At 36.1% G+C, this 26,651-nt stretch overlaps 5 protein-coding genes and 2 pseudogenes across 5 annotated transcripts; 6 read left to right on the top strand and 1 right to left on the bottom strand.

Moving 5' to 3' along the window:
* Positions 1-240: 240 nt before the first annotated feature.
* On the top strand, positions 241-1,173 carry LOC149495889 (uncharacterized; annotated as a pseudogene).
* LOC149495888 (putative LRR receptor-like serine/threonine-protein kinase At3g47570) lies at positions 1,139-3,611 on the top strand. The gene is made up of 2 exons (XM_089723127.1): positions 1,139-2,922; positions 3,035-3,611. Exons 1-2 carry the CDS (start codon positions 1,461-1,463, stop codon positions 3,418-3,420), a joined length of 1,848 nt encoding a protein of 615 aa, XP_089579253.1. The 5' UTR covers positions 1,139-1,460; the 3' UTR covers positions 3,421-3,611.
* Positions 3,612-4,180: 569 nt separating this feature from the next.
* Positions 4,181-5,162, bottom strand: LOC149495887 (secreted RxLR effector protein 161 pseudogene; annotated as a pseudogene).
* A 4,148-nt stretch (positions 5,163-9,310) lies between these two features.
* Positions 9,311-12,721, top strand: LOC105649035 (uncharacterized). Its single transcript, XM_089722878.1, has 2 exons — positions 9,311-12,125; positions 12,238-12,721. The coding sequence occupies exons 1-2, from the start codon at positions 9,443-9,445 to the stop codon at positions 12,621-12,623; spliced, it is 3,069 nt and encodes a 1,022-aa protein (XP_089579004.1). The 5' UTR covers positions 9,311-9,442; the 3' UTR covers positions 12,624-12,721.
* Positions 12,722-12,862: 141 nt separating this feature from the next.
* LOC105649045 (uncharacterized) lies at positions 12,863-17,887 on the top strand. Its single transcript, XM_089722877.1, has 2 exons — positions 12,863-16,276; positions 16,384-17,887. The coding sequence occupies exons 1-2, from the start codon at positions 13,597-13,599 to the stop codon at positions 16,776-16,778; spliced, it is 3,075 nt and encodes a 1,024-aa protein (XP_089579003.1). The 5' UTR covers positions 12,863-13,596; the 3' UTR covers positions 16,779-17,887.
* Positions 17,888-19,974: 2,087 nt separating this feature from the next.
* LOC105649054 (uncharacterized) lies at positions 19,975-23,506 on the top strand. The gene is made up of 2 exons (XM_020684762.3): positions 19,975-22,885; positions 23,002-23,506. Exons 1-2 carry the CDS (start codon positions 20,197-20,199, stop codon positions 23,355-23,357), a joined length of 3,045 nt encoding a protein of 1,014 aa, XP_020540421.1. The 5' UTR covers positions 19,975-20,196; the 3' UTR covers positions 23,358-23,506.
* Positions 23,507-23,961: 455 nt separating this feature from the next.
* On the top strand, positions 23,962-26,393 carry LOC105646420 (Pleckstrin homology (PH) domain superfamily protein). The gene is made up of 2 exons (XM_020684772.3): positions 23,962-24,550; positions 25,958-26,393. Exon 1 carries the CDS (start codon positions 24,101-24,103, stop codon positions 24,542-24,544), a length of 444 nt encoding a protein of 147 aa, XP_020540431.1. The 5' UTR covers positions 23,962-24,100; the 3' UTR covers positions 24,545-24,550; positions 25,958-26,393.
* Positions 26,394-26,651: the final 258 nt, after the last annotated feature.

Raw genomic sequence — 26,651 nt, 5'->3', positions numbered from 1 at the left:
TTGCTGGACTTTTTGAGCTTGATGTATTGCGGGTGCAAAAAGCCAAATAGAACTAACAATATGTAACATTACCCTGCTTAGAACTTTCAACCAGTCAATTTGTAGAAATTTAGTAAATTAAGAATGTTTATAAACAAAAAACATGTAGTATAATATGGGATTTCATATCATAATCATTCCTCATAGTAGTCCCTCAGTTTGTCTTCCATTGTATAGAGAACCTTTTAACTCTGTGTAGGAATGAGCTCTGTATATTTCTGGTCTTGTTTTTTAAACTCTGCTACTGTTTGTCTGTTGTTCTTTGTCACAGGAACATACTCAGTTGGTGGAAATGATACTGATCAACAAGCCCTGCTCGGGTTCAAGGCCGGAATAGCATCTGACCCTTTTGGAGTTATGAGCTCATGGAATGGTTCCATCCATTTCTGCCAATGGTATGGGGTTACTTGTGGCCGCAGGCACCAGAGGGTCACAATTTTGGACCTCAGTTCCTTAAAACTTGGGGGTATCATATCCCCATATATTGGTAATTTGAGCTTTCTAAAGGTACTACACCTTGATAACAATAGCTTCATCCATAATATTCCTCCTGAAATCGGTTGTTTGTGAAGACTACAAAAATTATATCTACTTAATAATTCATTCACTGGTCAGATCCCATCCAATATTTCTAGATGTTCTAATCTTATTCGTTTAAGTCTTTGGAACAACAATCTAATAGGAAAAGTTCCTGTGGAGCTTGGCTATCTCTTGAAGATTCAATACCTTCATATAGCTGATAACAATCTAACAGGAACAATCCCTCATTTTCTTGGAAACTTGTCTTCTCTTACTGCTCTTTCTATAGCTACAAACAACTTTGTTGGAAATATTCCTGATGCTATAGGACAACTTAAAAAACTTAACTTTTTAATCCTCCAACAGAATAATTTGTCTGGCACTGTCCCTTCCTCAATCTTCAATCTTTCTTCTATTGCACATTTGGATGTAGGACTCAACAATTTTGAAGGATTTCTTCCTGCAGACTTATTCACCTCTCTTCCAAATCTTCAAGTCCTGAGTTTTGGTGGTAACCAATTTACTGGTCCCATTCCTAATTCAATATCTAATGCTTCCAATCTAGGTTTTCTTCTGTTGCAGAAAAACTATCTCACAGGAAAGTGCCTTCCTTAAAGATATTGAACATTCAAAATCTTTTAATTGGTGGAAATAGTCTTGGAAATGGAGAAGTTGATGATTTGAGATTTCTCTTTTCTTTGACTAATGCAAGCATTTTGCTGCGGTTGCATATTGGCCAGAATAACTTTGGAGGGTCCTTACCTGAGTGCATTGGCAACTTGTCATCCAATCTTGAATGGTTTTATCTATATGAAAATCACATATCTGGAAGCATTCCAGCTAGTATTGGAAATCTGGTCAACCTGTTGCTTTTAATAGTAGAGAACAACAACCTTTCAGGTATGATACCCCAAGCAATCGAAAATCTGCAAAATGTAGTAGTTATAAGTTTTAGTGAGAACAAGTTCTTTGGACCCATTCCATCCTCTCTTGGAAATCTCACAAGGTTGAGTAAACTTTATTTTTCTAATAATGACCTTCAGGGTACCATTCCTTCTAGTCTAGGTAACTGCACATCTTTGCAAGTGCTGCAATTTTTTGCAAACAATCTCAGTGGTACCTTACCTCCACAAGTTATTAGCCTCTCATCCTTGTCAATTTATGCTGGTTTTGCAAAAAACTACTTCACCGGTTCCCTTCCAACAGAAGTCGGTAATTTGAAAGCCTTAGGTATCTTGGATGTCTCCGACAACCTGTTATCAGGAGAGATACCAAAAAGTCTCGGGAGCTGCACAAGTCTAGAGTACCTATACATGAACGGGAACCGTTTCCAAGGTTCTATTCCTTTCTCCCTCAGTTCATTGAGAGGTCTTCAACAACTGGATTTTTCTCATAACAATTTGTCCGGACAAATTCCAGGATTTTTGGCTAGTTTTAATTCATTGGTCAGTTTGAACTTATCTTTCAATGATTTTGAAGGCATAGTGCCTACTGATGGAGTCTTCAAGAATGCAAGCATTACTTCAGTTATGGGAAACAGCAAGCTATGTGGAGGCATTCCTGAGTTCCAACTGCCTGTTTGCCACCTCAAAAGATCCAACAAGAGGAGACTAAAGGCAATCATTGCTATCATAGTAGGACTATCAGGAGCAATTTCAGTGTTCTTGTCTTTTCTAGTTCTTTTGAGGTTTAGAAAGAAAAGACAAGGACCTGCTTCTTCCAATTCAGAAAATTCTCTTCTAAAAGTTCCCAAGGTGTCATATAACGATCTCCATAAGGCCACTGACGGGTTCTCATTGGCTAATTTAATTGGTAGTGGCAGTTTTGGATCTGTGTATAAAGGAATTCTTACTGAAGGCCGTCAAACGGTAGCTGTTAAGGTGCTTAACCTCCACTATCATGGTGCAGCTAAGAGTTTCATGGCAGAATGTGAAGCCTTGAGGAATGTCAGACATCGAAATCTTGTAAAGATTATAACTGCATGTTCAGGTGTGGACGATCAAGGCAATGACTTCATGGCACTAGTTTATGAGTTCATGGTCAATGGCAGTCTCGAGAAATGGTTGCATCCATCTCTTGTCGCAGTAAATGGAATGCAAGAAAGATACATGTTTTTAAATCTAATTCAAAGAATAAATATTGCAATTGATGTTGCTTTTGCAATTGAGTACCTTCATCATCATTCTGGGACTCCAATAGTCCATTGCGACCTCAAGCCAAGCAATGTTCTTCTCGATGACGAAATGACTGCTCATATTGGTGACTTCGGGCTGGCAAAATTCGTTTCACATAGCATCCAAAATAATTTTTCTAATCAATCCAGTTCTGCTGGATTACGAGGAACTATTGGTTATGCTCCTCCAGGTAGGTGGTTTTTCTTCTTCTTTTTCCTTTTTTTCTTTTTCTATCTTAGGAAATTTCAACTTGCTAGGATTACAATGCTATTCTTTTACAAGTTCTAACTTAATAATTGCAGAGTATGGACTGGGAAGCGAGGTTTCAACACAAGGTGATGTTTACAGTTATGGCATTCTCTTGTTGGAGATGTTTACGAGGAAGAGGCCTACTGCTGACATGTTTAAAGAAGGTTTGAATCTTCACAAATTTGTGGAGTCAGCTTTGCCAAATGAAGTGAGTGCCATTGCAGATCCATTTCTCTTTCAAGAAGGAGGCCAATCAAATGAAAGAACTATGATTGAATGTTTGATTTCCATACTTGGGATTGGAGTTTCTTGTTCTGCTGAATTGTCAAGAGAGCGGATGGACATTACCGATGCTGCCATAGAGCTTTGTTTGATCAGAGATAAGTTAAAAGACTCCCAGGGAAGAAATTCAAGCTCAAGCAATTCTAGTCATGCATGAAACTTTCTTTGTTAATGTTATTTCTGAAGAAGAAATTTAGATGTAGTTTAAATTCCACAATGCTTTAATTGCTAAATTAGATGCTGAATTTTTATTAATTGTTTGCAGCATTCAGTGGTCGTGGTTGTTGTTGTTTGTACATATAGTTTCTAGTTTTGCACTATTATATACAGCCTTGCTTTATTTATTAAGCTGCATCTGCTGTTTTTCAGAAATCAACGAATTCAGTTAATGGAATTGTTTGCAAAATTAAATTGCTTAATTTTGGAGCAAACTTAGATTTTCTTAATTAATAAAATCAATGCTTTAATCCTTATTATGCACTGATTTCAACCTTTTCTGTTTATTTGATTTCAATATATAAAAGAAAATAATCAAAAAATGATGGTTATTATTAATATTCCAAAAGCTTTGGTGAGTTTCTCCTGATTTAATATTTACTGTATTGCAGCCATAAGTGGTTGTGGTTGTTAATGATAATATTTCCCACTTCTCAAGTCCTATCAACTTCCTCTTTTAGAATGTTCAATTGCTAGGTTCGCTTCTTTTAACGCTGACTAAGTCTTTGTCTTGAATTTCCAAGTTCTTGACTTTTGTTTTTTTACTGTCCTAGTTTTAAATATTCAATAATGATGGCTACTATAAAGTGTATAGTTTTTGAAAAGAGAGAGTTTCATTTTTCTATATTTTGCGTTGTTATTTTCTAATCTCTACTATACTATATATATGTATAAAAGATTGTTCCAATATAAGAAGTAATCTAAATAGGATTAAACCTAAACTAGAAAAGACAATATTTACTCTAATTATAAAGATTTCAACACTCCCCTTCAAGTTGGTACATAGATATTATTCACGCCCAACTTGCAAACTAAATGATGAAACAACTTGCTATTCAAACTCTTTGTGAAAACATCAGCTAGTTGCTCTTTTGAAGCTATATAGGAGACACTTATAAAACCTTCAACTATCTTCTCTTTTATAAAGTGATGATCAATCTCTATGTACTTAGTTCGGTCATGTTGGACTGGATTATTCATAATACTGATGGCTGTTTTACTATCACAAAACAAGAATATATTTGTTGTTTCAACTAACTTTAACTCTTCCATTAATCTGCGCAACCATAAGAGTTCACAGATTCTCTGTGCCATAGTTCTATATTCAACTTCTGAACTAGACCTTGCAACAACAATCTGCTTCTTGCTTCTCCATGTGACCAAGTTTCCTCCAACAAAAATACAATAACCTAAGGTTGATCTCCTGTCATCAAGGGAACCAGCCCAATTTGCATCTGTATACCTTGTTATTGTCAAATGACCATGTTTAGAAAATAAAAGTCCTCTACCTAGAGCTGATTTTAAATATGTTAGAATCTGATGCACAGCTTCTAAGTGAGACTCCTGAGGGTCATGCATGTACTGACTCACTAAACTTACAGCATAGGCAATATCTGGTCTAGTATGGACAAGGTAAATTAACCTCCCGACCAATCTCTGATACATGCCAACATCAATTGGACTTCCCACTCCAGCTTGAAGCTTATGATTGGCTTCAATAGTTGATTCTGCAGGTTTACATCCCAATATACTAGTTTCTTTAAGGAGATCAATGATGTATTTTCTTTGAGAAATAAAAATCTCTTTTTCTGATCTAGCAACTTCTATCCTAAGGAAATATATTAACTTTCCTAAATCCTTAATCTCAAACACCCTGGCCAACAAACTTCTCAAGTGAGTCATTTCTTTTTAGTCATCACTATATAATTAATATAAACAATAAGCAATGTGATCTTACCTTCATGATTTTTAATGAACAAAGTATGATCAGCATTGCTCTGAATGTACCTAAAAGAAAGCATATTTTTACTAAATCTTTCAAACCATGCTCTTGGTAATTGCTTCAGCCTATATAATGACTTCTTCAGCTTGTAAACTTTTCCTCTTGTGTTGTCATCATCAAATCCAGGAGGAATCTCCATATACACCTCTTTTTTCAAATCACCATGTAGAAAAGCGTTTTTAACATCAAATTGATGTAACTCCCAGTCAAGATTGGCTGCACAAGACAACAAAATTCCGATCGTGTTCATCTTGGCTAAGGGGCAAATGTTTCCTGATAATCAACTCCATAGGTCTGACTGAACCCTTTGGCTACCAATCTAGCCTTGTACCTCTCAATTGAACCATTTGCCCTATGTTTAACTGCGAATACCCATTTACATGCAACTGGCTTCTTTACTGGTGGAGGAGTTACAAGATCCTATGTCTCGTTTTTTGCCAAAGATCTCATCTCCTCAACCATTGCAGCCTTCCATTTTGAGTCCTGTAATGCCTCTTGCCAATCCTGCGATATAGAAACAGAAGAAACAGACAAAACGAAGGCTCTATAGGAAGGGGACAGAGCATTATAGGAGATAAAATGGGAGATGAGATGTTTAGTGCATGTTCTAACTCCTTTTCTAAGTGCAATAGGACTATCAAGGTCATTGTCAGAAGGGCTAAAATCAAGATTAGGATTAGAATCAACAGGGATTAAAGAAGACTCACCAGGTTCTTATTCTTCTGTATTTTCAAGGCCTGAAATTGGAGAGGATGGTTGATTGGAGGTCTCATGCTCCATGGCTGTATCTGTATTAGTCCGCCGTGTGTAGGTTTTAAAATCAGGTCTATCCAATCTTCCTAGAGGTTTGGGTGGTTGTTCTCTCTTATTATCTATGTCTACAGGAATCTCCCCCTGGAAAGGAATGTCATCCATCACATCTTCCACCTGATATTTTTCCCCCTGAGGAGGTGACTGGGAAGGAAAATAAGACTCAAATTCCCGAAAGGTAACATTCATACTCACAGTATTTCCTAGAAGGAGGATAATAACAGTTGTATCCTTTTTTAGTAGTAGAGTAACCAACAAACATACACTTTAAGGCTCTAGGATCTAATGTGCTTAGACTATTCTGATGAACAAAACAAACACAACCAAAGACTTTAGAAGGTACAATATAAGAGTTTTTTCCTTAAAGAACCTCTAATGGAGTTTTAAAATTTAAAATATGAAGAGGCATACGATTGATAAGGTAAGCAGCAATCAAAATAGCATCCCCCAATATGATTTGGGAAGATTCATAGTGAACATAAGAGACCTAGTTACTTCTAGTAAATACATATTTTTCCTTTCCGCTACTCCATTTTGAGTACTAGCATTGACACAACTAGTTTGATGTATAAATACCATTAGAATCTAAATAGGTACAAAAATCTGCATTCATGTATTCAGCACCATTAGGATTTTAACATATGCATCAAACTGAGTACAAATTATTTTATAGAAGTTCTAAAAACACGAAAAAACTTCATTTTTTGTTTTCATCAAATAAACCCAAGTCAATCTAGTGCAACAATCAATAAAAGTCACAAATCATCTATAACCAGAAAGAGAGACAATCAATAAGAATGCCTTGTGTGTTTGGCAAGTTCACAAGCATCACATTCTATTGAATCAAAAACACACTTAGCAAACAAAGTGGGAAATAAACGTTCTAAAACAGAAAAAGAGGGATGTACTAATCTCCTATGCCATTGAATAACTTCATGGGAAGGATTTCTAGAAGTTCCAAACAAAGCTTGACTGGTACCCGGATTTGAAAAACAACAAGCGTCATCCAACAGATATAGTCCATCGCGCAAGCTACCACTGCCAATCGTTCTCCCCGTGTTCAGTTCCTAAAAAATACAATAAGTAGGGTAAAAAGTTATTTTGCAATTAAGTGCTTTTGTGATTAAGCTAACAGATAACAGATTAATAAGGAATTTAGGAACATGAAGAACAAATGAGAGTTTAATATTGGAAGTACAGTCAATAGGACCTGTGCCAGCAATCGGTTCTAAGGAGCCATCCGCAATGCAAATTTTGTCTGTGCCTTGATACTTAGAATATGTGAGGAAATGTTTTATAAAGCCTGTTGTATGTTTATTTGCACCTAAATCTATAACCCAAAAGGGTTTTGCAATTTTTGAAAGAAAGGTAAGAAAAGCATTATTTGAATTAACAAAATTAGAGGTTGCAGTCTGAGTTGAGGAAGAATCAAGCTGTGACAATAATTGTTTCAGGGACTGAATTTCTTTATCAGAAAAGCTACCAGCACTAGATGGTTCCTCAGATAAAGCTCCACTATCAGATATGTGTGCCTGAGGTCTAGAAGAACTGACCCACTTCCCTCCACAACCTTTAGTTGAACGTCTATGTAATTTCCAGTAGAACTCCTTAGTGTGCTTGTTCTTACCGCAATAGTCACAAAATAATTGATCTATGTCTGAAGAATCGCTTTTTGCAGTCTGTATATGTTCTTTTGTAGAATTAGCAATCAACTCTGCTTTATCAATTGTAGATCTGTGAACCATAGCACTCCTCCTAGTCTCCTCTTGTTGTACAAATGAGTATACTTGTCGCAAGGATGGAAAAGGATCTCGTCCAAGAACTTGGACTTGAATCTGATCATACTCGTTATTTAGGCCAGCCAGAAAATCATGCACATGTTCTACTTCAATCAACTTTTGAACTTGAGTCGCATCATCAGTACATTTTGCTTGAAAGTCTTGGTAATAATCCAGTTCTTGCCATAACCCACTAAGTTCAACAAAATACTGAGCGATAGTCAGATCTCTACTTGGTTTTATGAACTTTCTGTCGCAATTCATACCTTTGAGCATAGTTTCCAGTTTGCGAGTAAGTCTGTGAAGCGACATCTAATATCTTCTTAGCTGTATCAAGAAGTAAATATCCTCGTGAAATGGTTGGCTGCATAGAATTGATTAGCCAAGACATAATAAGGGAGTTCTTTGATTTTCACTTGTTATAACTCGGGTCTGTCGAAACTGGTGTTGGTGCTTCACCGTCAAGGTACCACTGGAAACCTCTAGCCTCAATGAATAGCAAACAGGACCAAGACCAAGCCAAGTAATTTGTGCCATCTAACTTCACTGGACTAATTTGGAGTGAAGGATTCTCCGAGTGAAAAACTACATCTACCTTTTTTCTGTCAACCATACTATCAGTCTAAAAAATTTGATAGCTGATTCAAAAACCGAAATCGGAAATCACACAAGCAGCAGTACGTGAGATGAAATCAAAAAAGGAACCAAAACAAAGTTAAAAATGGGACTGAGTGACTAGTGGGTTTGAGTCGCTGCACCAAAACAAGATCATCGGAACAAGAATTGTTTTGCAAGGTAACCAGAAAACGATGCACGCGCCGGCGCTTGAAGAAAGGCTAGAAACTTCTAGTGGCGCGTGTGCACACGTGCGTGATTGGACGACAACGGGATTTTACCGGAAGGCCGATTGGCGGTTGCTCCTCCTTCTGAAGTGGGCGGTGATGACCAACTTCCTCTCTTAGCGGCGCTACATGAAATTCAGACCTAATTGCGGACAAAAAACCTATGCCGAAGATTCACGGCAAGGCTCTGATACCATGTAGTTTTTGAAAAGAGAGAGTTTTATTTCTCTATATTGTGTTGTTATTTTCCAATCTCTACTTTACTATATATATATATATATATACAAAAGATTGTTCCAATATAGGAAGTAATCTAAATAGAAGTGAACCTAAATTAGGAAAGATAATATTTATTCTAATTAAGAACAAACCTAAATTAGGGAAGACAATATTTACTCTAATTACAAAGATTTCAACAAAGTGAGTTCCCACTTATCATTAAATTGAAAAAATAAAGAAATTTCTCGAGAGTTGCTTCAATAGTCATTTAATGGAGATGTAGTCTTCTCAGCCTTCCAAAGTGCTCAACTACTAAGTTGATATTTTCCAAATTCCTATCTTTCTTAGCTAGTTGACTTATTCTACCAATATATATAATTTGTTCTCTCTTTGCTACTGCATTTCAACCAAGCTATCAATATAATATGGGCTTTAGTGACCTGAATAGCTAAATCATTAATCCCTCGGTTCTCAGAATTATTGAAAAAAGACTCAGTTTCATTTTAGAGATAACCTTTTAACTATAAAGCAATGGGCTATTTATACCTCTGCTCATGTTTCTTCATCTATGCTACTTTTGGTCTATTGTTGTTTGTCACAGGAACATACTCAACTCCTGGAAATGAGACTGATGAACTAGCCTTGCTTCACTTCAAGGCTGGAATAGTTGCTGACCCTTTTGGGGTCATGACCTCATGGAATGACACCTTAGACTTCTGCCAGTGGCATGGGGTTACTTGCAGCCGCCGGCACCAGAGGGTCACAGAATTGGACCTCAATTCCTCAAAACTTGCGGGCACCGTATCCCCATACATTGGTAATTTGAGCTTTCTAAAGGTACTAGACCTTCAAAACAATAGCTTCACCCATAATATTCCTCCTGAAATTGGTAGCTTGCGAAGACTACAAAGACTATTCGTAAATAATAATTCACTCACTGGTGAGATCCCATCCAATATTTCTAGGTGCTCTAACCTTATTCGTTTAAGTCTTTGGAACAACCATCTGATAGGAAACATTCCTGTCGAGCTTGGCCGTCTCTTGAAGCTTCAGTTTCTTGATATACATAATAACAATCTAACAGGATCAATACCTCTTTTTCTTGGAAACTTTTCTTCTCTTACTGCTCTTTCTATGGCTACAAACAATTTTGTTGGAAATATTCCCGATGCTATAGGACAACTTAAAAAACTTAACTTTTTAATCCTCACAGAGAATAATTTGTCTCGCGTTATCCCTTCCTCAATCTTCAATCTTTCTGCTATTACACTTTTGGATGTAGGACTCAACAATTTTGAAGGATTTCTTCCAGCAGATTTATTCACCTCTCTTCCAAATCTTCAATTCCTGAGTTTGGCTGTTAACCAATTTATTGGTCCCCTTCCTAATTCAATATCTAATGCTTCCAGTCTAGTCTATCTCGTGTTGCAGCAAAACTATCTCACAGGAAAAGTGCCTTCCTTAGAGAGATTGAACATTCGAGATGTTTTAATTGGTCTAAATAGTCTTGGAAATGGAGAAGTTGATGATTTGAGATTCCTCTGTTCTTTGACTAATGCCAGCAATTTGAAGCAGTTGAATATTGGCAGCAATAACTTTGGAGGGTCCTTACCTGAGTGCATTTGCAACTTGTCATCCAATCTTGAAATGTTTTATCTATATGAAAATCATATATCTGGAAGCATTCCAGCTAGTATTGGAAACCTGGTCAACCTGTTGCTTTTAATAGTAGAGAACAACAACCTTTCAGGTATGATACCCCAAGCAATCGGAAATCTGCAAAATGTAGTGATAATGAGTTTCAGTGGGAACAAGTTCTTCGGACCTATTCCATCATCTCTTGGAAATCTCACAAGGTTGAGTAAACTTTATTTTTCCAATAATGACTTGCAGGGTACCATTCCTCCAAGTCTAGGTAACTGCACATCTTTGCAAGTGCTGCAATTTTTTACAAACAATCTCAGTGGTACCTTACCTCCACAAGTTATTGGCCTCTCATCCTTGTCAATTTATGCTGGTTTTGCAAAAAACTATTTCACCGGTTCCCTTCCAACAGAAGTAGGTAATTTGAAAGCCTTAGGTATCTTGGATGTCTCCGACAACCTGTTATCAGGAGAGATACCAAAAAGTCTCGGGAGCTGCACAAGTCTAGAGTACCTATACATGAACGGGAACCGTTTCCAAGGTTCTATTCCTTTCTCCCTCCGTTCATTGAGAGGTCTTCAAAAACTGGATTTTTCTCACAACAATTTGTCCGGACAAATTCCTGAATTTTTGGCTAGTTTTAATTCATTGGTCAGCTTGAACTTATCTTTCAATGATTTTGAAGGGATAGTGCCTACTGATGGAGTCTTCAAGAATGCAAGCATTAGTTCAGTTATGGGAAACAGCAAGCTATGCGGAGGAATACCTGAATTCCAACTGCCTATTTGCCATGTCAAAAGATCTAACAAAAGGATACGAAAGGTAATCATTGCTACAATAGCAGGAATACCAGGAGCAATTTTGGTGTTGTTGTCTTTTGTATTTCTTTTGTGGTTTAAAAAGGAAAGACAGAATCCTATTTCATCCAGTTCAGAAGTTCCTCTTCTTGAAGTTCCGAAGGTGTCATTCAACGATCTCCATAAGGCCACTGATGGGTTCTCGTTGGCTAATTTAATTGGTAGTGGCAGTTTTGGATCTGTGTATAAAGGAATTCTTACTGAAGGCCGTCAAACGGTAGCTGTTAAGGTGCTTAACCTCCACTATCATGGTGCAGCTAAGAGTTTCATGGCAGAATGTGAAGCCTTGAGGAATATCAGACATCGAAATCTTGTGAAGATTATAACTGCATGTTCAGGTGTGGACAATCAAGGCAATGACTTCATGGCACTAGTTTATGAGTTCATGGTCAATGGCAGTCTCGAGAAATGGTTGCATCCATCTCTTGTCGCGGTAAATGGAATGCAAGAAAGATACATGTTTTTAAATCTAATTCAAAGAATAAATATTGCAATTGATGTTGCTTTTGCAATTGAGTACCTTCATCATCATTCTGGGACTCCAATAGTCCATTGCGACCTCAAGCCAAGCAATGTTCTTCTCGATGATGAAATGACTGCTCATATTGGTGACTTCGGGCTGGCAAAATTCCTTTCACATAGCATTCAAAATAATTTTTCTAATCAATCCAGTTCTGCTGGATTGCGAGGAACTATTGGTTATGCTCCTCCAGGTAGGTGGTTTTTCTTCTTCTTTTTCCTTTTTTTCTTTTTCTATCTTAGGAAATTTCAACTTGCTAGGATTACAATGCTATTCTTTTACAAGTTCTAACTTAACAATTGCAGAATATGGACTGGGAAGCGAGGTTTCAACACAAGGTGATGTTTATAGTTATGGCATTCTCTTGTTGGAGATGTTTACGAGGAAGAGGCCTACTGCTGACATGTTTAAAGGAGGTTTGAATCTTCACAAATTTGTGGAGTCAGCTTTACCAAATGAAGTGAGTGCCATTGCAGATCCATTTCTCGTTCAAGAAGGAGGCCAATCAAATGAAAGAACTACGATTGAATGTTTGATTTCCATACTTGGGATTGGAGTTTCTTGTTCTGCTGAATTGTCAAGAGAGCGGATGGACATCAGCGATGCTGCCATAGAGCTTTGTTTGATCAGAGATAAGTTAAAAGACTCCCAGGGAAGAAATTCAAGCTCAAGCAATTCTAGTCATGCATGAAACTTTCTTTGTTAATGTTATTTCTGAAGAAGAAATTTAGATGTAGTTTAAATTCCACAATGCTTTAATTGCTAAATTAGATGCTGAATTTTTATTAATTGTTTGCAGCATTCAGTGGTCGTGGTTGTGGCTGTTTATACATATAGTTTCTAGTTTTGCACTATTATATACAGCCTTGCTTTATTTATTAAGCTGCATCTGCTGTTTTTCAGAAATCAACGAATTCAGTTAATGAAATTGTTTGCAAAATTAAATTGCTTAATTTTGGAGCAAACTTAGATTTTCTTAATTAATAAAATCAATGCTTTAATCCTTATTATGCACTGATTTCAACCTTTTCTGTTTATTTGATTTCAATATATAAAAGAAAATAATCAAAAAATGATGGTTATTATTAATATTCCAAAAGCTTTGGTGAGTTTCTCCTGATTTAATATTTACTGTATTGCAGCCATAAGTGGTTGTGGTTGTTAATGATAATATTTCCAACTTCTCAAGTCTATCAACTTGTTCTTTAGAATGTTCAATTGCTAGTCTGGCTTCTTTTAACGCTGACTAAGTCTTTGTCTTGATTTTCCAAGTTCTTGACTTTTGTTTTTGTACTGTCCTAGTTTTAAATATTCAGTAGTGATGGCTACTATAAAGTGAGTTCCCACTTATCATTAAATTGAAAAAATAAAGAACTTTGTCAAGAGTTGCTTCAATAGTCATTTAATGGGGATGGAGTCTTCTCAGGCTTCAAAGTGCTCCACTGCTAAATTGGTATTTTTCAAATTCCTATCTTTCTTAGCTAGTTGACTTATTCTACCAATATATATAATCTATTCTCTCTTTGCTAGTGCATTTCAACCAAGCTATCAGTATAATATGGGCTTTAGTGACCTGAATAGCTAAATCATTAATCCTTCAGTTCTCAGAATTACTGAAAAAAGACCCAGTTTCATTGTAGAGATAACCTTTTAACTATAAAGCAATGGGCTATTTATACCTCTGCTCATGTTTCTTCATCTATGCTACTGTTTGTCTATTGTTGTTTGTCACAGGAACATACTCAGCTCCTGGAAATGAGACTGATGAACTAGCCTTGCTTCACTTCAAGGCTGGAATAGTTGACCCTTTTGGGGTTATGACCTCATGGAATGACACCTTAGACTTCTGCCAGTGGTATGGGGTTACTTGCAGCCGCCGGCACCAGAGGGTCACAGAATTGGACCTCAATTCCTCAAAACTTGCGGGCACCATATCCCCATACATTGGTAATTTGAGCTTTCTAAAGGTACTAGACCTTCAAAACAATAGCTTCACCCATAATATTCCTCCTGAAATTGGTAGCCTGCGAAGACTACAAAGACTATTCCTAAACAATAATTCACTCACTGGTGAGATTCCATCCAATATTTCTAGGTGCTCTAACCTTATTTATTTAATTATTTATAACAACCATCTGATAGGAAAGATTCCTGTCGAGCTTGGCTATCTCTCGAAGCTTCAGTTTCTTTATATACAAATGAACAATCTAGCAGGAACTCTCCCTCATTCTCTTGGAAACTTGTCTTCTCTTATTATTTTTGCCGCAGCTTATAACAACTTTGTTGGAAATATTCCGTATGCTTTTGGAAAACTTAAGAGTCTTACATTTTTAGGCCTCCCTGAAAATAAATTGTCCGGCTTTATCCCTTCCACAGTCTTCAATGTTTCTTCTATTACAGTTCTGGATATAGGAGACAACAATTTTACAGGATTTCTTCCTGCCGATTTGTTCACCTCTCTTCCAAATCTTCAGATCCTGAGTTTTGGTTATAACCAATTTACTGGTCCCATTCCCAATTCAATATCTAATGCTTCCAATTTATTCCGTCTTCAGTTGCAAGGAAACAATCTCAAAGGAAAAGTGCCTTCTTTAGAGACACTGAATGTTGATCTGGTTTATATTGAAGACAATCATCTTGGAAATGTACAAGTTGATGATTTGAGATTTCTCTGTTCTTTAACTAATTCCAGCATTTTGCAAGGATTGGATATTAGCCAAAATAACTTTGGAGGGTCCTTACCTGAATGCATTGGCAACTTGTCACCCAATCTTCAAGAATTGTCTCTAGGTGAAAATCAAATATCCGGAAGCATTCCAACTAGTATTGGAAATCTGGTCAACTTGGCACGTATAGAAGTGGATAATAACAAGCTTTCAGGTATGATTCCCCAGAGTATTGGAAATCTGCAAAATGCAGTTGTTATGATTTTCAATGAGAACAATTTCTTTGGACCTATTCCGTCCTCTCTTGGAAACCTTACAAAGTTGAATAGACTTCATTTTGCTGGTAATAACCTTCAGGGCACCATTCCTTCAAGTCTAGCTAATTGCACATCTTTGCAACTGCTAGATTTTTCTCGAAACAATCTTAGTGGTGTCATACCTCACCAAGTTATTGGCCTCTCATCCTTGTCAATTCATGCTGGTTTTGCACAAAACTACTTCACTGGCTCCCTTCCAACAGAATTAGGCAATTTGAAATCCTTAGGTACCTTAGATGTTTCTGACAACATGTTATCTGGTGAGATACCAAGCAGTCTTGGGAGCTGCACTAGCCTAGAGTACCTCTACATGGAGGATAACCGTTTCCACGGATCCATTCCTATCTCTCTCAGTTCATTGAGAGGTCTTCAATTCCTAAATTTTTCTCACAACAATTTGTCCGGGAAAATTCCTGGATTTTTGGCTAGCTTTAATTCATTGCTCAGTTTGGACTTATCTTTCAATGATTTTGAAGGCATAGTGCCAATTGGTGGAGTCTTCAAGAATGCAAGCATTACTTCAGTTATGGGAAACAACAAGCTGTGCGGAGGCATACCTGAGTTCCAGCTGCCTATTTGCCACTTGAAAAGATCCAATAAAAGAAAACTAAAGGTAATCATTGCTACCATAGCAGGAATATCAGGAGCATTTTTTGTGGCACTGTCTTCTCTATTTCTTTTGTGGTTTAAAAAGAAAAGACAGAAACCTGCTTCATCCAATTCAGAAATTTCTCGTCTAGCAGTTCTGATGATGTCATATAAAGATCTCCATAAGGCCACTGATGGGTTTTTATCAGCTAATTTAATTGGTAGTGGTAGTTTTGGATCTGTATATAAAGGAATTCTTAATGAAGGCCGACAAATGATAGCTGTTAAGGTGCTTAACCTTCAGTATCACGGTGCAGCTAAGAGTTTCATTGCGGAATGTGAAGCCTTGAGGAATATCAGACATAGAAATTTGGTAAAGATTGTCACTGCATGTTCAGGTGTGGATTATAAAGGCAATGACTTTAAGGCACTAGTTTATGAGTTCATGGTCAACGGAAGTCTCGAGGAATGGTTGCATCCATCTGTTGTTGCAATAAATGGAAAGCAAGAGGGACATGATATTTTAAATCTAATTCAGAGAATAAACATTGCAATTGATGTTGCTTCTGCAATTGAGTATCTTCATCATCATTCTGGGACTCCAATAGTCCATTGCGACCTCAAGCCAAGCAATGTTCTTCTCGATGATGAAATGACTGCCCATATTGGTGACTTTGGGCTAGCAAAATTCCTTTCTCATAGCATCCAAAATAAATTTACTACTCAATCAAGTTCAGCTGGATTACGAGGAACTATTGGTTATGCTCCTCCAGGTAGGCAATTGTTCTCCTCCTTTTTTTTTTTTTGTTTTTTTTCCCCTTTATTCATGTTAGAAGGATTACAATGCCATTCTTTACAATGTCTCACTGAAAAATTGCAGAATATGGACTGGGAAGTGAGGTCTCAAAACAAGGTGATGTCTATAGTTATGGCATACTCTTGTTGGAGATGTTTACCAGGAAGAGGCCTACGGATGACATGTTTAAAGAAGGTTGGAATCTTCACAAATTCGTAAAGTCAGCTTTTCCAAATGGAGTGAGTGCAATAGTTGATCCAATTCTCATTCAAGAAGGAGGCCAATCAATTAATAAAATTATAATGGAATGTTTGATCTCCATACTTGAAATTGGAATTTGTTGTTCTGCTGAATCACCAATAGACCGGATGAACATCGGTGATGTTGCCATAAAGCTTTGTTTGATCAGAGATAGGTTAAACAACTCCAGAAGAAGAAATGCACGCTCGAGCAATATTAGTCATGAACCTTCCCAGTAAATTTTTGTTAATTTTTGGTCATCTGTTTCTCATTCTACACCTTGTTAATTGTTTACTATTTTGTTTAATAATTTGAGCAGATGAGATGTGAACTGAAGATTGACAATTGGGTCACTTCCTTTAAAGATTCTCCCTTTTCATTTATGACAAAATAATTAAAGTTTTAAAGGTTCTCCTTTTCCATTTATGATTGAGGTATCTTTCTATCATTCTACTTTCACTTACGAAGCTCAAATCTATTAGCCAAATGGAAGATAACTTTGAGCTATGATCTTCAAGCCCCAACACTACAGAAAAAAAAGCACTTTTGCGACCGGTTCTGTGACTGACTCGTGAAGATATTACGACCAATTGCGATGATTGGGAGATTGAATATCCGCCTGACGGATTTGCGATACGGTGACAAAATTTGCGACGGTCACAAGTCCGCGAGCAGAGGTGACAAAATTTGCGACGGACTTGTGACCGCGAGCAGATCCGTCGCTAACTATAGCGCTAATAACTCCCGCCAGTTTGGTTTCCACTTTGCAACAGATTTGCCACCCACTTCACAGTTGCTGCAATTCAATGCCAAATTTACTTTCCTGTTTGCAAGGGATTGGTGACCGATTTGAGACCTGTGGTTTTGCTACTGATTACGACATCGGATGATTAAAAATCGTGATCGATTTTTTAACGAATTGTCGATCGCAAAAAAATAGGGCTTTATAACCCCTTGGTCGCCTTACGCAAGCACAGCAGCTTCTTCTTCTTCTTCTCCTCTCTGTTACAGCGCCGTTTCCAGCCACCACCTCCTCTCTGTTGCAGCACTGGTCGCTGAAGAAGCCCCTCTCGCCGGAGATTACACCTTCGCTTGCCTAGTCAGGTAGGTCGCGTTAGTCTCTGTAATTTGTAACAAAAAAAAAATAGTAACAAGTTATTGAAAACTCTTTCTTCTGCGCAAAGATTTGAGAGAGTGTTTTCTATTGGATATATGCAGAAATAATTTTGCTTAACCTTTTGATATTATCATGTTTGGCCTGTCATTTGAATTTGATGTAAGAATTGGAGTAATGAATTTTAACTGTGTTTAGTAAAACCAATGTAAGATTTTCTTTTTCCCTTTGATACACAGCTATTGATATTTTCTGGTTTTTTGTTTTTTTTTTTTCTTTTTTGAGAAATGTATTATATTCAAATTGTACTATTTTTTTTTTTTACTGTCAAACCCATGGTTCTATCCTACCTCACTAACCATTATTTGCCTGTTATCACTGACATGACCAATTTTAAAGCTCAAGTGTATTTGATTTACATGATTCAAACTTAAATAATTATTAAATTAAAATTTTCAATAATTATTAACTTTAAATTCAAGTTGTTTGATACATCATCGAACAATAAATAAAAAATTTTAACTTTGATTTTATAACTAGAATCATGTATCAATAGATCGTCAAAATACACACATCATGTCGTGAAATCAAGGAGATTAGTAACGAGAAAATCATAGATTTTATAAGTTATAGTACCGAAATAATTGTAATTTGTAACAAAAAAAATTAATGACTGTAATTTATAACACTAATTATAGTATTGAAATAAGTTATAGTATTGAAATAATTGTAATTTGTAACTAAAAAAATTTAATGAGTGTAATTTAATAGTAATCGAAATTTATACTAATCAAATTTAAAAAACCTAATTTGTGATGATGTATTGAAATTTATTTATTTGAAATTACTTTATGTTGATTTGTGTTTTGATTTGAGTGGAAATCACGTGAATAATGCGTTTGAGTTGGAGACTTAGTAGTGGCCATTTTGACTTTGGAAAATGTTGGGATTATATCGACATGTTTATGTGAGTGTATTTTGACTTGAGATTTGATTATGTTATGCCGAAATTTTTTTAAAAAAACTGAATATGAAGAATCGTACCCTTACTGATATTATACTAAGTTTACATATATATATATAATTAGAAATAATAACTTTAGTGAGTTTACAACATATATGTTACCCTTATTATAGAAATAACCTTAGTAAGTTAGAAATGTAAATAGAACATTACTTTTGGTCTGTTTCAATGATGACTTAAAACTAATGCAATTATATATAATTTGTCATTTATAAACAAAATGTTAATTACGTAAAAAAATGCGGACCAATCGAGATTGTGATGATGCTTGTGCTTGTGATGTATATATATGTTGACTTTTCACAGGTGGAAAAAATTATGGTTTTAAATATTATTAAATTATTTTTTTTGCCTGATATTGTATTTTGCAACTGACTGGCGACCGAACAGCAACCAAATTATAACCGTTAAATTTAAATTTGCGACAGATCACCAACCAATCACTTTCAGAATTTGTGACTGATTTATGACCGCTTTTCATAATTGCGACCGACACTTTCTGTAACCGATTTTCGACAAGCTTCTAGAAGGAAAACACGACAAAAAGTAGCGACTGATATCTATAATTTTGCGACCGGCTAATCGGTCACAAAATTATTTGCGACGAGCATTTTTGCGATCGATTAACATCCGTCGCAAATCGATTGCTGAATCCATTTAGCTACCGATTTCTTATATTTTGATCGGTCACAATTTAGCGCTCTTTTTTTTTTTCGTGCAATAGTTGAATCCGTGTTTATTCCACTAACTTGTACTCTGCAGATCCTACAAGATTAGACAAGGACTCCCAATTGCAACCATGTACTGTCCTATCCCAGCATCTTTCGCTTTCGTATGTTCTATCAATCACCTCATAGACAATTACTGCTCTGAATTATCTTCCATTTTCACATTAACAAGTTAGGTTAGGAAATTGGTGGTGTGCAATCAAATCTTTTTTGGAGAAATCAAAGTTTTATTCTATTTAGTGGCTTGAATAAACAAGCCCATTACCAAATTGGTTGAATAAGACTTTGAGGTAACTATAGAAGCATGTATTAATGGAATCAGAATAGGATGACCTTGTTCATATGTACTTAAAGTTTGTTTGGCATTGTGGCTAAATAGTAGCTTTTGGATGAAAAGTGAACAGCAATCCTTTTTAAATGTTCACGACAGAATTTGAAATTTGATTTTCTTTCTCTAAATAAGTTCATACTTGAAATGGTTACAAATATCTATTAAAATAGATTATTTATATTGTCAATCAGACGTGGCTTGCTTGATCAGCTCACTTTTTTTAAGAAGGTAGAAAGTGAGAGGTTTTGAATTCTAGTCCTCTGCAATACCAATCAAAATATTCTTGTCAAAAGCTTTCTTTTTTTATTTGGGTTTGAGTTTCTAATAATGCCTATATATATTGTAACAAAGATGACTCGGCTAGAATAAACCAGCATTTCTAAACCTTCCTTGAATTTCCATCTCCTTTCTAGGTTGAACAACTTCCAATTTTACAATCAATATAATACAGATATTGCTGATGTTTTGCCACATGATCTCATCTTTTTCCATCACTGCTACCATTTTTCTGTTTTCGTTCTTTGGCCTATGTTCATCAACCTTTGTATCTATCGGCCAGGGAAACGAAACAGATCAAGTAGCTCTTCTCAGTCTCAAGTCCAAAATAACTAGTGATCCTTTTGATGTTATGCAGTCATGGAATGCCACCACTCATTTCTGTCAATGGCATGGTGTTACATGCGGTCATCTGCACCAGCGAGTCATTATGTTAGATTTAAGTTCCTTGAAGCTAGCAGGCTCAGTGTCACCTCACATTGGAAATTTGAGCTTTCTAAGAATATTAGATCTTCAAAATAATAGCTTCAATGGAGAAATCCCCTCAGAAATTGGCCGCCTAAGAAGATTACAACAATTGGTGCTATCAAACAACTCATTTAGTGGCAAAATCCCCTCTAATATATCTTCCTGCTTGAACCTGATTAATTTACAGATTGGTTGGAACCAGCTGGTAGGTGAAATTCCAGGCCTATTTGGCTCCTTGTCAAAGCTTATAATCATTTCGACGAATCACAACAACCTGACAGGAGCTATACCTTCTTCTTTTGGTAATTTGTCTTCCGTTGAGACAATTTTTTTAGGTGACAACAACTTAGGTGGGAAAATTTCAGAATCTTTAGGCAGATTAACAAATCTGTCAGAATTTCTTGTAACTAGTAACAAATTGTCTGGAACTATACCTCCTTCACTTTTTAACCTCTCTTTGCTTACAAAATTTGGTGCTGGTGATAATCAAATTGATGGGAGTCTTCCATCCACCATTGGTATAACTCTTCCGAATATTCAATATTTTGGTATCGGATTGAACAATTTTTCTGGGTCTATTCCAGTTTCTATATCCAATGCCTCTAAACTGGAACTGTTTCAGCTTCCACAGAATGAATTCTATGGAGAAGTTCCGTCTTTCAAAAACATTCCGCGACTTCAAGTTCTAAGTATCTCTGCTAATCATCTTGGAAATGACTTGAGCTTCTTATGCTCTTTAACCAATGCTACTGAATTACGGCTCTTAGCTTTAAATGTCAACAACTTCCAAGGAATTCTACCTGAATGTGTCGGTAACTTGTCAACTGCTCTTGAAATATTGGCAGTAGATAATAATATGATACATGGAAGTATACTAGCTGCAGGGATTCCCAATCTTGTTAACCTACAATATCTTGAAATGTGGAACAACAATTTCTCAGGTAATGTTCCCGTTGATATTGGAAAGCTGCAAAAGTTAGAGTTACTTTATTTACAAAATAACAATTTCTCTGGAGAAATTCCTCACTCTTTGGGTAATTCAACACTTTTAACCTATCTGCGGTTAAGTGACAATAGTCTTCACGGCACCATCCCTTTAAGTTTGAGTGAATGCAAAAATCTTTTACTTCTTGATCTTTCTGGTAACTATCTTAGTGGCTCCATTCCTCCACAAGTTATTGGCCTTTCTTCCTTATCAATAGGTCTTGATCTGTCTCTGAATAAATTAAGTGGTCCACTTCCTGTTGATGTTGGAAACTTGAAAAACCTTGGAGTGTTGCTTGTTTATGAAAATATGTTATCTGGGGAAATTCCAAGTAGCCTTGGTAGTTGTTTGAGCTTGGAAATATTATCCATGGAGGATAACTATTTCCGAGGGCCTATCCCTTCATCTTTGAGTGCATTAAAAGCCCTTCAAGTTATAAATTTTTCTCACAACAATTTAACAGGCCAAATTCCGGAATTTTTGTCTCATTTAGCTTTGTTGATTAAATTGAACTTATCTTTCAATGATTTTGAAGGCGTAGTTCCAATGAAAGGAGTATTCAGAAATTTGAGTGCTATTTCAGTCATGGGAAACAGTAAACTCTGTGGAGGCATTCCAGAATTGCAGCTACCTACTTGTGTTAAAATATCTAAGAGCAGGAGATTGACTACCAAACTCAAGGTCATAATTGCAACAATAGCAGGGCTTTTAGGAGCAGCTTTGATGTTCTGTTTCATTTTTATGTTAAGGAAGAGACAGAAAAATAATCTTGCAGTTACTTCCTCCTCTACTGATGACTCACTTTTGAGAGTGTCTTATCGAAATCTCCACGACGCTACAAATGGGTTCTCCTCAGAAAATTTAATTGGTGTTGGTAGTTTCGGTTCTGTATATAAAGGAATTCTTCAAGAAGGTGGGTCAATTGTTGCAGTTAAGGTGCTTAATCTGCAGCTGCATAGAGCAGCTAATAGCTTTATTGCTGAATGTGAAGCCTTGAAAAATATCAGACATCGAAATCTTGTGAAAGTACTAACTGCATGTTCAAGTATGGATTACCAAGGAAATGATTTCAAGGCTCTAGTGTTCGAGTTTATGGTTAATGGCAGCCTGGAGGAATGGTTGCATCCATCTACTGGAATTGAAGTTGGCAATAATAATACACCAAAAAGTTTAAATCTTATGCAGAGATTAACTATTTCCATTGACGTTGCTTCTGCACTTGAGTATCTCCATCAACATTGCGAAACTCCAGTAGTTCATTGTGATCTCAAACCGAGCAATGTTCTTCTTGATGATGAACTTACTGGTCATATAAGTGATTTTGGCCTAGCAAAGTTTCTTCTGCAAAGCATTTCTAATGTTCCTGCTAATCAATCAACTGCTAGTGGATTAAGAGGAACTATTGGATATGCTCCTCCAGGCAAGTGTGTGTGTGTGTATATATATATATTGCTAGAAATCTCATGTCTTGGATTGATTGAACACTTTCTATAAATACAAACCCATTCTTGAATAACTTTTTTACAAGTTCTGCAGAATATGGGCTAGGAAGTGAAGTATCAACATACGGTGATGCATATAGCTATGGCATTCTCTTGCTGGAGATGTTTACAGGAAAGAGGCCTACTGACGAAATGTTCAAAGAAGGATTGGATCTTCATAAGTTTTCCAGGTTAGCTTTACCAGTTAAAGTGACTGAAATTTTAGATCCAATTCTTCTTCAAGAAGTACATGAAGTAGGGACAAGCAATAGAATCATGGAACTCTTGATCTCCATTGTTGGAATTGGAGTTGCTTGTTCTGTAGAATTGCCAAGAGAGCGAATGAGCATGGCTGATGTTGCTGCACAGCTTTGTTCCATTAGAGATAAGCTTCTTCGCAATCCTCGTTAAGATTGTTATTTATATAAGGTCTCATTTGGTTTGTCAAATATTGTAGAATATTATATGTAAAATAGCTATAGTTGGCTTGCCTGGACTTAAATTTATATGTAAAATAATTATTTTGCAGTAATTTTATAATCTCAAGCATTATTCAAAAATTTTTTTTATTACATAAAGGAGCTTCAGACCTGAATATGTTATCAGGTCTTAAAATGCACTTATCAAATAAAAATAAATCATTCAGGACAATGTATTTATACAAATAACTAAAACTAATGTCTAATAATATGAACAAAGTAAAGTTTGTATTATTAATTATAGACATTGTACGAGGTTTGTTTGGTCTTCTATAAATTGAATTTAAAAACTGAATTTTAATATTTTAATATTTTCAAATCAAAATCAAACGAAATTAGCTAACAAACTAAATAAAATTAACTAAATAAATCAAACTAAAAGTTTGTTCAATTAATAAAAGACTTAACTAAACCAATTCAAATTAGGTAAGAAAAAGTTGTCCTAGTTCCCTTCTAACTAAAATTCTTTTAACTTACAAAAATCCAAGATAATAATAAATAGAGTAAAGTTAAAAAAAAAGAAAAGTAATAAATAGAGTAATAAAAAAATCCCTCATTTCTGTCCGGCCAATTGAGTAACAGTGACCCATCTCTGTTCTCTCCTCCCTGGATTCTACCGCGAATCCAGTACCCTCTCTCCTCCCATATTCGAACGCCACTGTCACCGATTAGTCTATGGCTTCTCTCTGGCGGGCCGCGACAACGGCCCTAACCCAAACCCAAACGAACCACACAGACTACGACGGAGTGGAGTTCTGGTCCAATCCAGAGCGAACTGGCTGGCTAACTAAGCAAGGCGAGTACATTAAAACCTGGAGACGCCGCTGGTTTGTTCTAAAACAAGGTAAGCTCTTCTGGTTCAAGGAATCCACAGTCACTCGCGCGTCGAAGCCACGAGGTGTTATCCCGGTGGCTACGTGCCTAACAGTGAAGGGAGCGGAGGACGTGCTAAACAAACAATATGCTTTCGAGCTGTCGACGAGGACCGAGACGATGTACTTCATCGCCGATTCGGAGAAAGAGAAGGAGGACTGGATCAATTCGATCGGACGGTCCATAGTGCAGCACTCGAGATCTGTCACGGATTCTGAGATCGTTGATTACGATAGCAAGCGATAATGATAGGTGAGCTCTTGATATGATCTAAGAAATCTGTAATTGATCTGATCACGCTTTATAATTTTGTGAAATTTTTGTAATTGCTCTCTTCTTGTTTGTGTTTTTGTAGTATATTTTTGGAATATCAGTGAATAATCTCTTGTTTTGGCAACTTATCAGATCTTCTTGATCGATTAATTGTTTGTGGTTTTGATTTTTAGATTACTGGATAAGGAAATGAGCCAGAACCTAAATATATGAGCTTTCGTTTTTAGATTTTAAGTTTCTTTAATTCCTTACCATGCTGGTTCTTAAATTTCCCATGGGTTAGTGGGTCTTCTGAATCTCTGTTATTCTCTTCAATTTTTGGAAAATTTCTGTTCAAGAAACAACACTAGAATTCAGGATAGAGTTACATAACAGTTTGCATTCAAGAGAACATTAGGAGTACGAATTAGCATAACAATTGAACCTGCTGACTTTTTGATTTTTTTTCATAGCTTTGTGTAATGCTTTCTCTTCCCTATGTTTTTTTTTTTTTTTACCAAATGGAATTCCCTTCATGAAGTAGTTGTGGATCGTTTTGGATCCTTCCATGACTCTTTCGGGCAGGGGCATTTAGTGAAGTTGCAAAATTTCAGACCCTCTTCAAACATGCCAAAGTTGAAGAATATTGATACATAAAATAACTTTTATTTGATTGATAATCATATGAACCAGAAGATATTTTAGCCATTTGCATCAAGCTCAAAGTTTCTTCTTTGATGCGTGCTCCTCCGGAAGCACACACTAAAATAAGAGGTGGAATTGGTTTTTGTTTTCCTTTTCTTTTCTTTCTGCCTTTTTAAACAAGAGACTTGCGTAGAGCTAATTCGGACCTACATTGGCTGGACAACTTTCTTAAATGGTATAACCCTCTGAATTCATGGTCTTTCTTTTCATTGCTTAAATATGAGTTTGTCTCATGGGAGAGATCTTTGCTTTCTGATCTGGCTGTGATTTAATTATTAAGCTTGTTTGTATAATGAATTTGAAGTATAGAATGTATGTACAAATGACAGAATAAGATTGTTTTGCGTATGTTAAATTACACAATTGAAGTCACAGTTTGAAAATATCCAGGTTAAGGTCCAAAAGTTTGAAAGTCAAATATAAATAACTGTTTTTATTGAGGGGGCAAATATAAATAATTGTTGGTAAGGCGGATTTCTGTGTACTGCATAAGTGTAAATACCGAAGTTATTTCTGTTTTATCATTGTCTGCAAAATCAAGCATTCTAGGAGTAAGCCTAGTGTGCTGTATAGAAATTATAGTTTTTAATTGTTTTCATGGAGCATTATTCATTAGGAATGATCTGTGATGTACTCAGGAAAAAGTGCTGAAACCTCTTTCTCTAACCTAAATTGCGTATTGTGTTTTTGGCGTTGTGTCAGATGTATCAGGTTCAAACTGATCAAGGTAGGCCCTATGATGTGACATTTGAACTAGGGTGGTTATGAGGAGGAAAATTTCTCGTAATTGCCTAACTCCCATCAACAATGTTGGATATGCACTTACCTTTGTTAACCATGTCAATGTTTAATTATGTAATTATAGCTAATAATATGGAGAATGGATTTCATTCTTCATAAATTTGACTGACATGGTTCTTCAGGTACAAGTGCTAATGTGAAGAATGGCTTATTGAAATGACTAATACTTGAATTGTAATCGATATCTGGTACTTGGCAGATAATAGTATATGAAGAATGAAACTGTAGCTGAACCCTTAAAAATGGCCTATGATGCTTGATCAAAACCTGAAAAATTGTTTGTGTAATATTATACATGTAAATGATTGTATTGATAATTCAAATATTTTAGTTCCTACTTCAATGACTAACAAATTATAATTTGTGTGAGTTCGGAATTTTGGGTACTCTAATTCACACTAAGCGGAAAGAATGGCGCCAGACTTATTTTTTCTGCTTTGCGTATGTGGGAAGGAGTTCTTTATCCTCTTTGAATATATATTGGCTTGTACTAGTTTAACTGTTCAACAGGTCATGAGTAGAGATGGAACCGGGCGGGTTTTTGAGTATTAGTTAAATGAATTTGGGACGACTTGTCTTAGGTTTAACACCTGAC

The sequence above is a fragment of the Jatropha curcas genome, chromosome 6 (genome assembly GCF_041381405.1).
Source record: "Jatropha curcas cultivar XTBG-Jc1 chromosome 6, XTBG_Jcur_1.0, whole genome shotgun sequence".
Lineage (NCBI taxonomy): Eukaryota > Viridiplantae > Streptophyta > Magnoliopsida > Malpighiales > Euphorbiaceae > Jatropha > Jatropha curcas.
Note: the sequence above shows the minus strand (reverse complement) of the source record. Positions and strands in the feature narration are given on the sequence as shown.

Excerpts from the sequence above, each read along its gene's own strand:
- LOC149495888 (XM_089723127.1), top strand. The coding sequence starts at position 1,461 with ATGATACCCCAAGCAATCGAAAATCTGCAAAATGTAGTAGTTATAAGT. Across the intron at positions 2,923-3,034 it reads TATTGGTTATGCTCCTCCAG|AGTATGGACTGGGAAGCGAG; the intron begins GTAGGTGGTTTT and ends TAATAATTGCAG.
- LOC105649035 (XM_089722878.1), top strand. The coding sequence starts at position 9,443 with ATGGGCTATTTATACCTCTGCTCATGTTTCTTCATCTATGCTACTTTT. Across the intron at positions 12,126-12,237 it reads TATTGGTTATGCTCCTCCAG|AATATGGACTGGGAAGCGAG; the intron begins GTAGGTGGTTTT and ends TAACAATTGCAG.
- LOC105649045 (XM_089722877.1), top strand. The coding sequence starts at position 13,597 with ATGGGCTATTTATACCTCTGCTCATGTTTCTTCATCTATGCTACTGTT. Across the intron at positions 16,277-16,383 it reads TATTGGTTATGCTCCTCCAG|AATATGGACTGGGAAGTGAG; the intron begins GTAGGCAATTGT and ends GAAAAATTGCAG.
- LOC105649054 (XM_020684762.3), top strand. The coding sequence starts at position 20,197 with ATGTTTTGCCACATGATCTCATCTTTTTCCATCACTGCTACCATTTTT. Across the intron at positions 22,886-23,001 it reads TATTGGATATGCTCCTCCAG|AATATGGGCTAGGAAGTGAA; the intron begins GCAAGTGTGTGT and ends CAAGTTCTGCAG.
- LOC105646420 (XM_020684772.3), top strand. The coding sequence starts at position 24,101 with ATGGCTTCTCTCTGGCGGGCCGCGACAACGGCCCTAACCCAAACCCAA.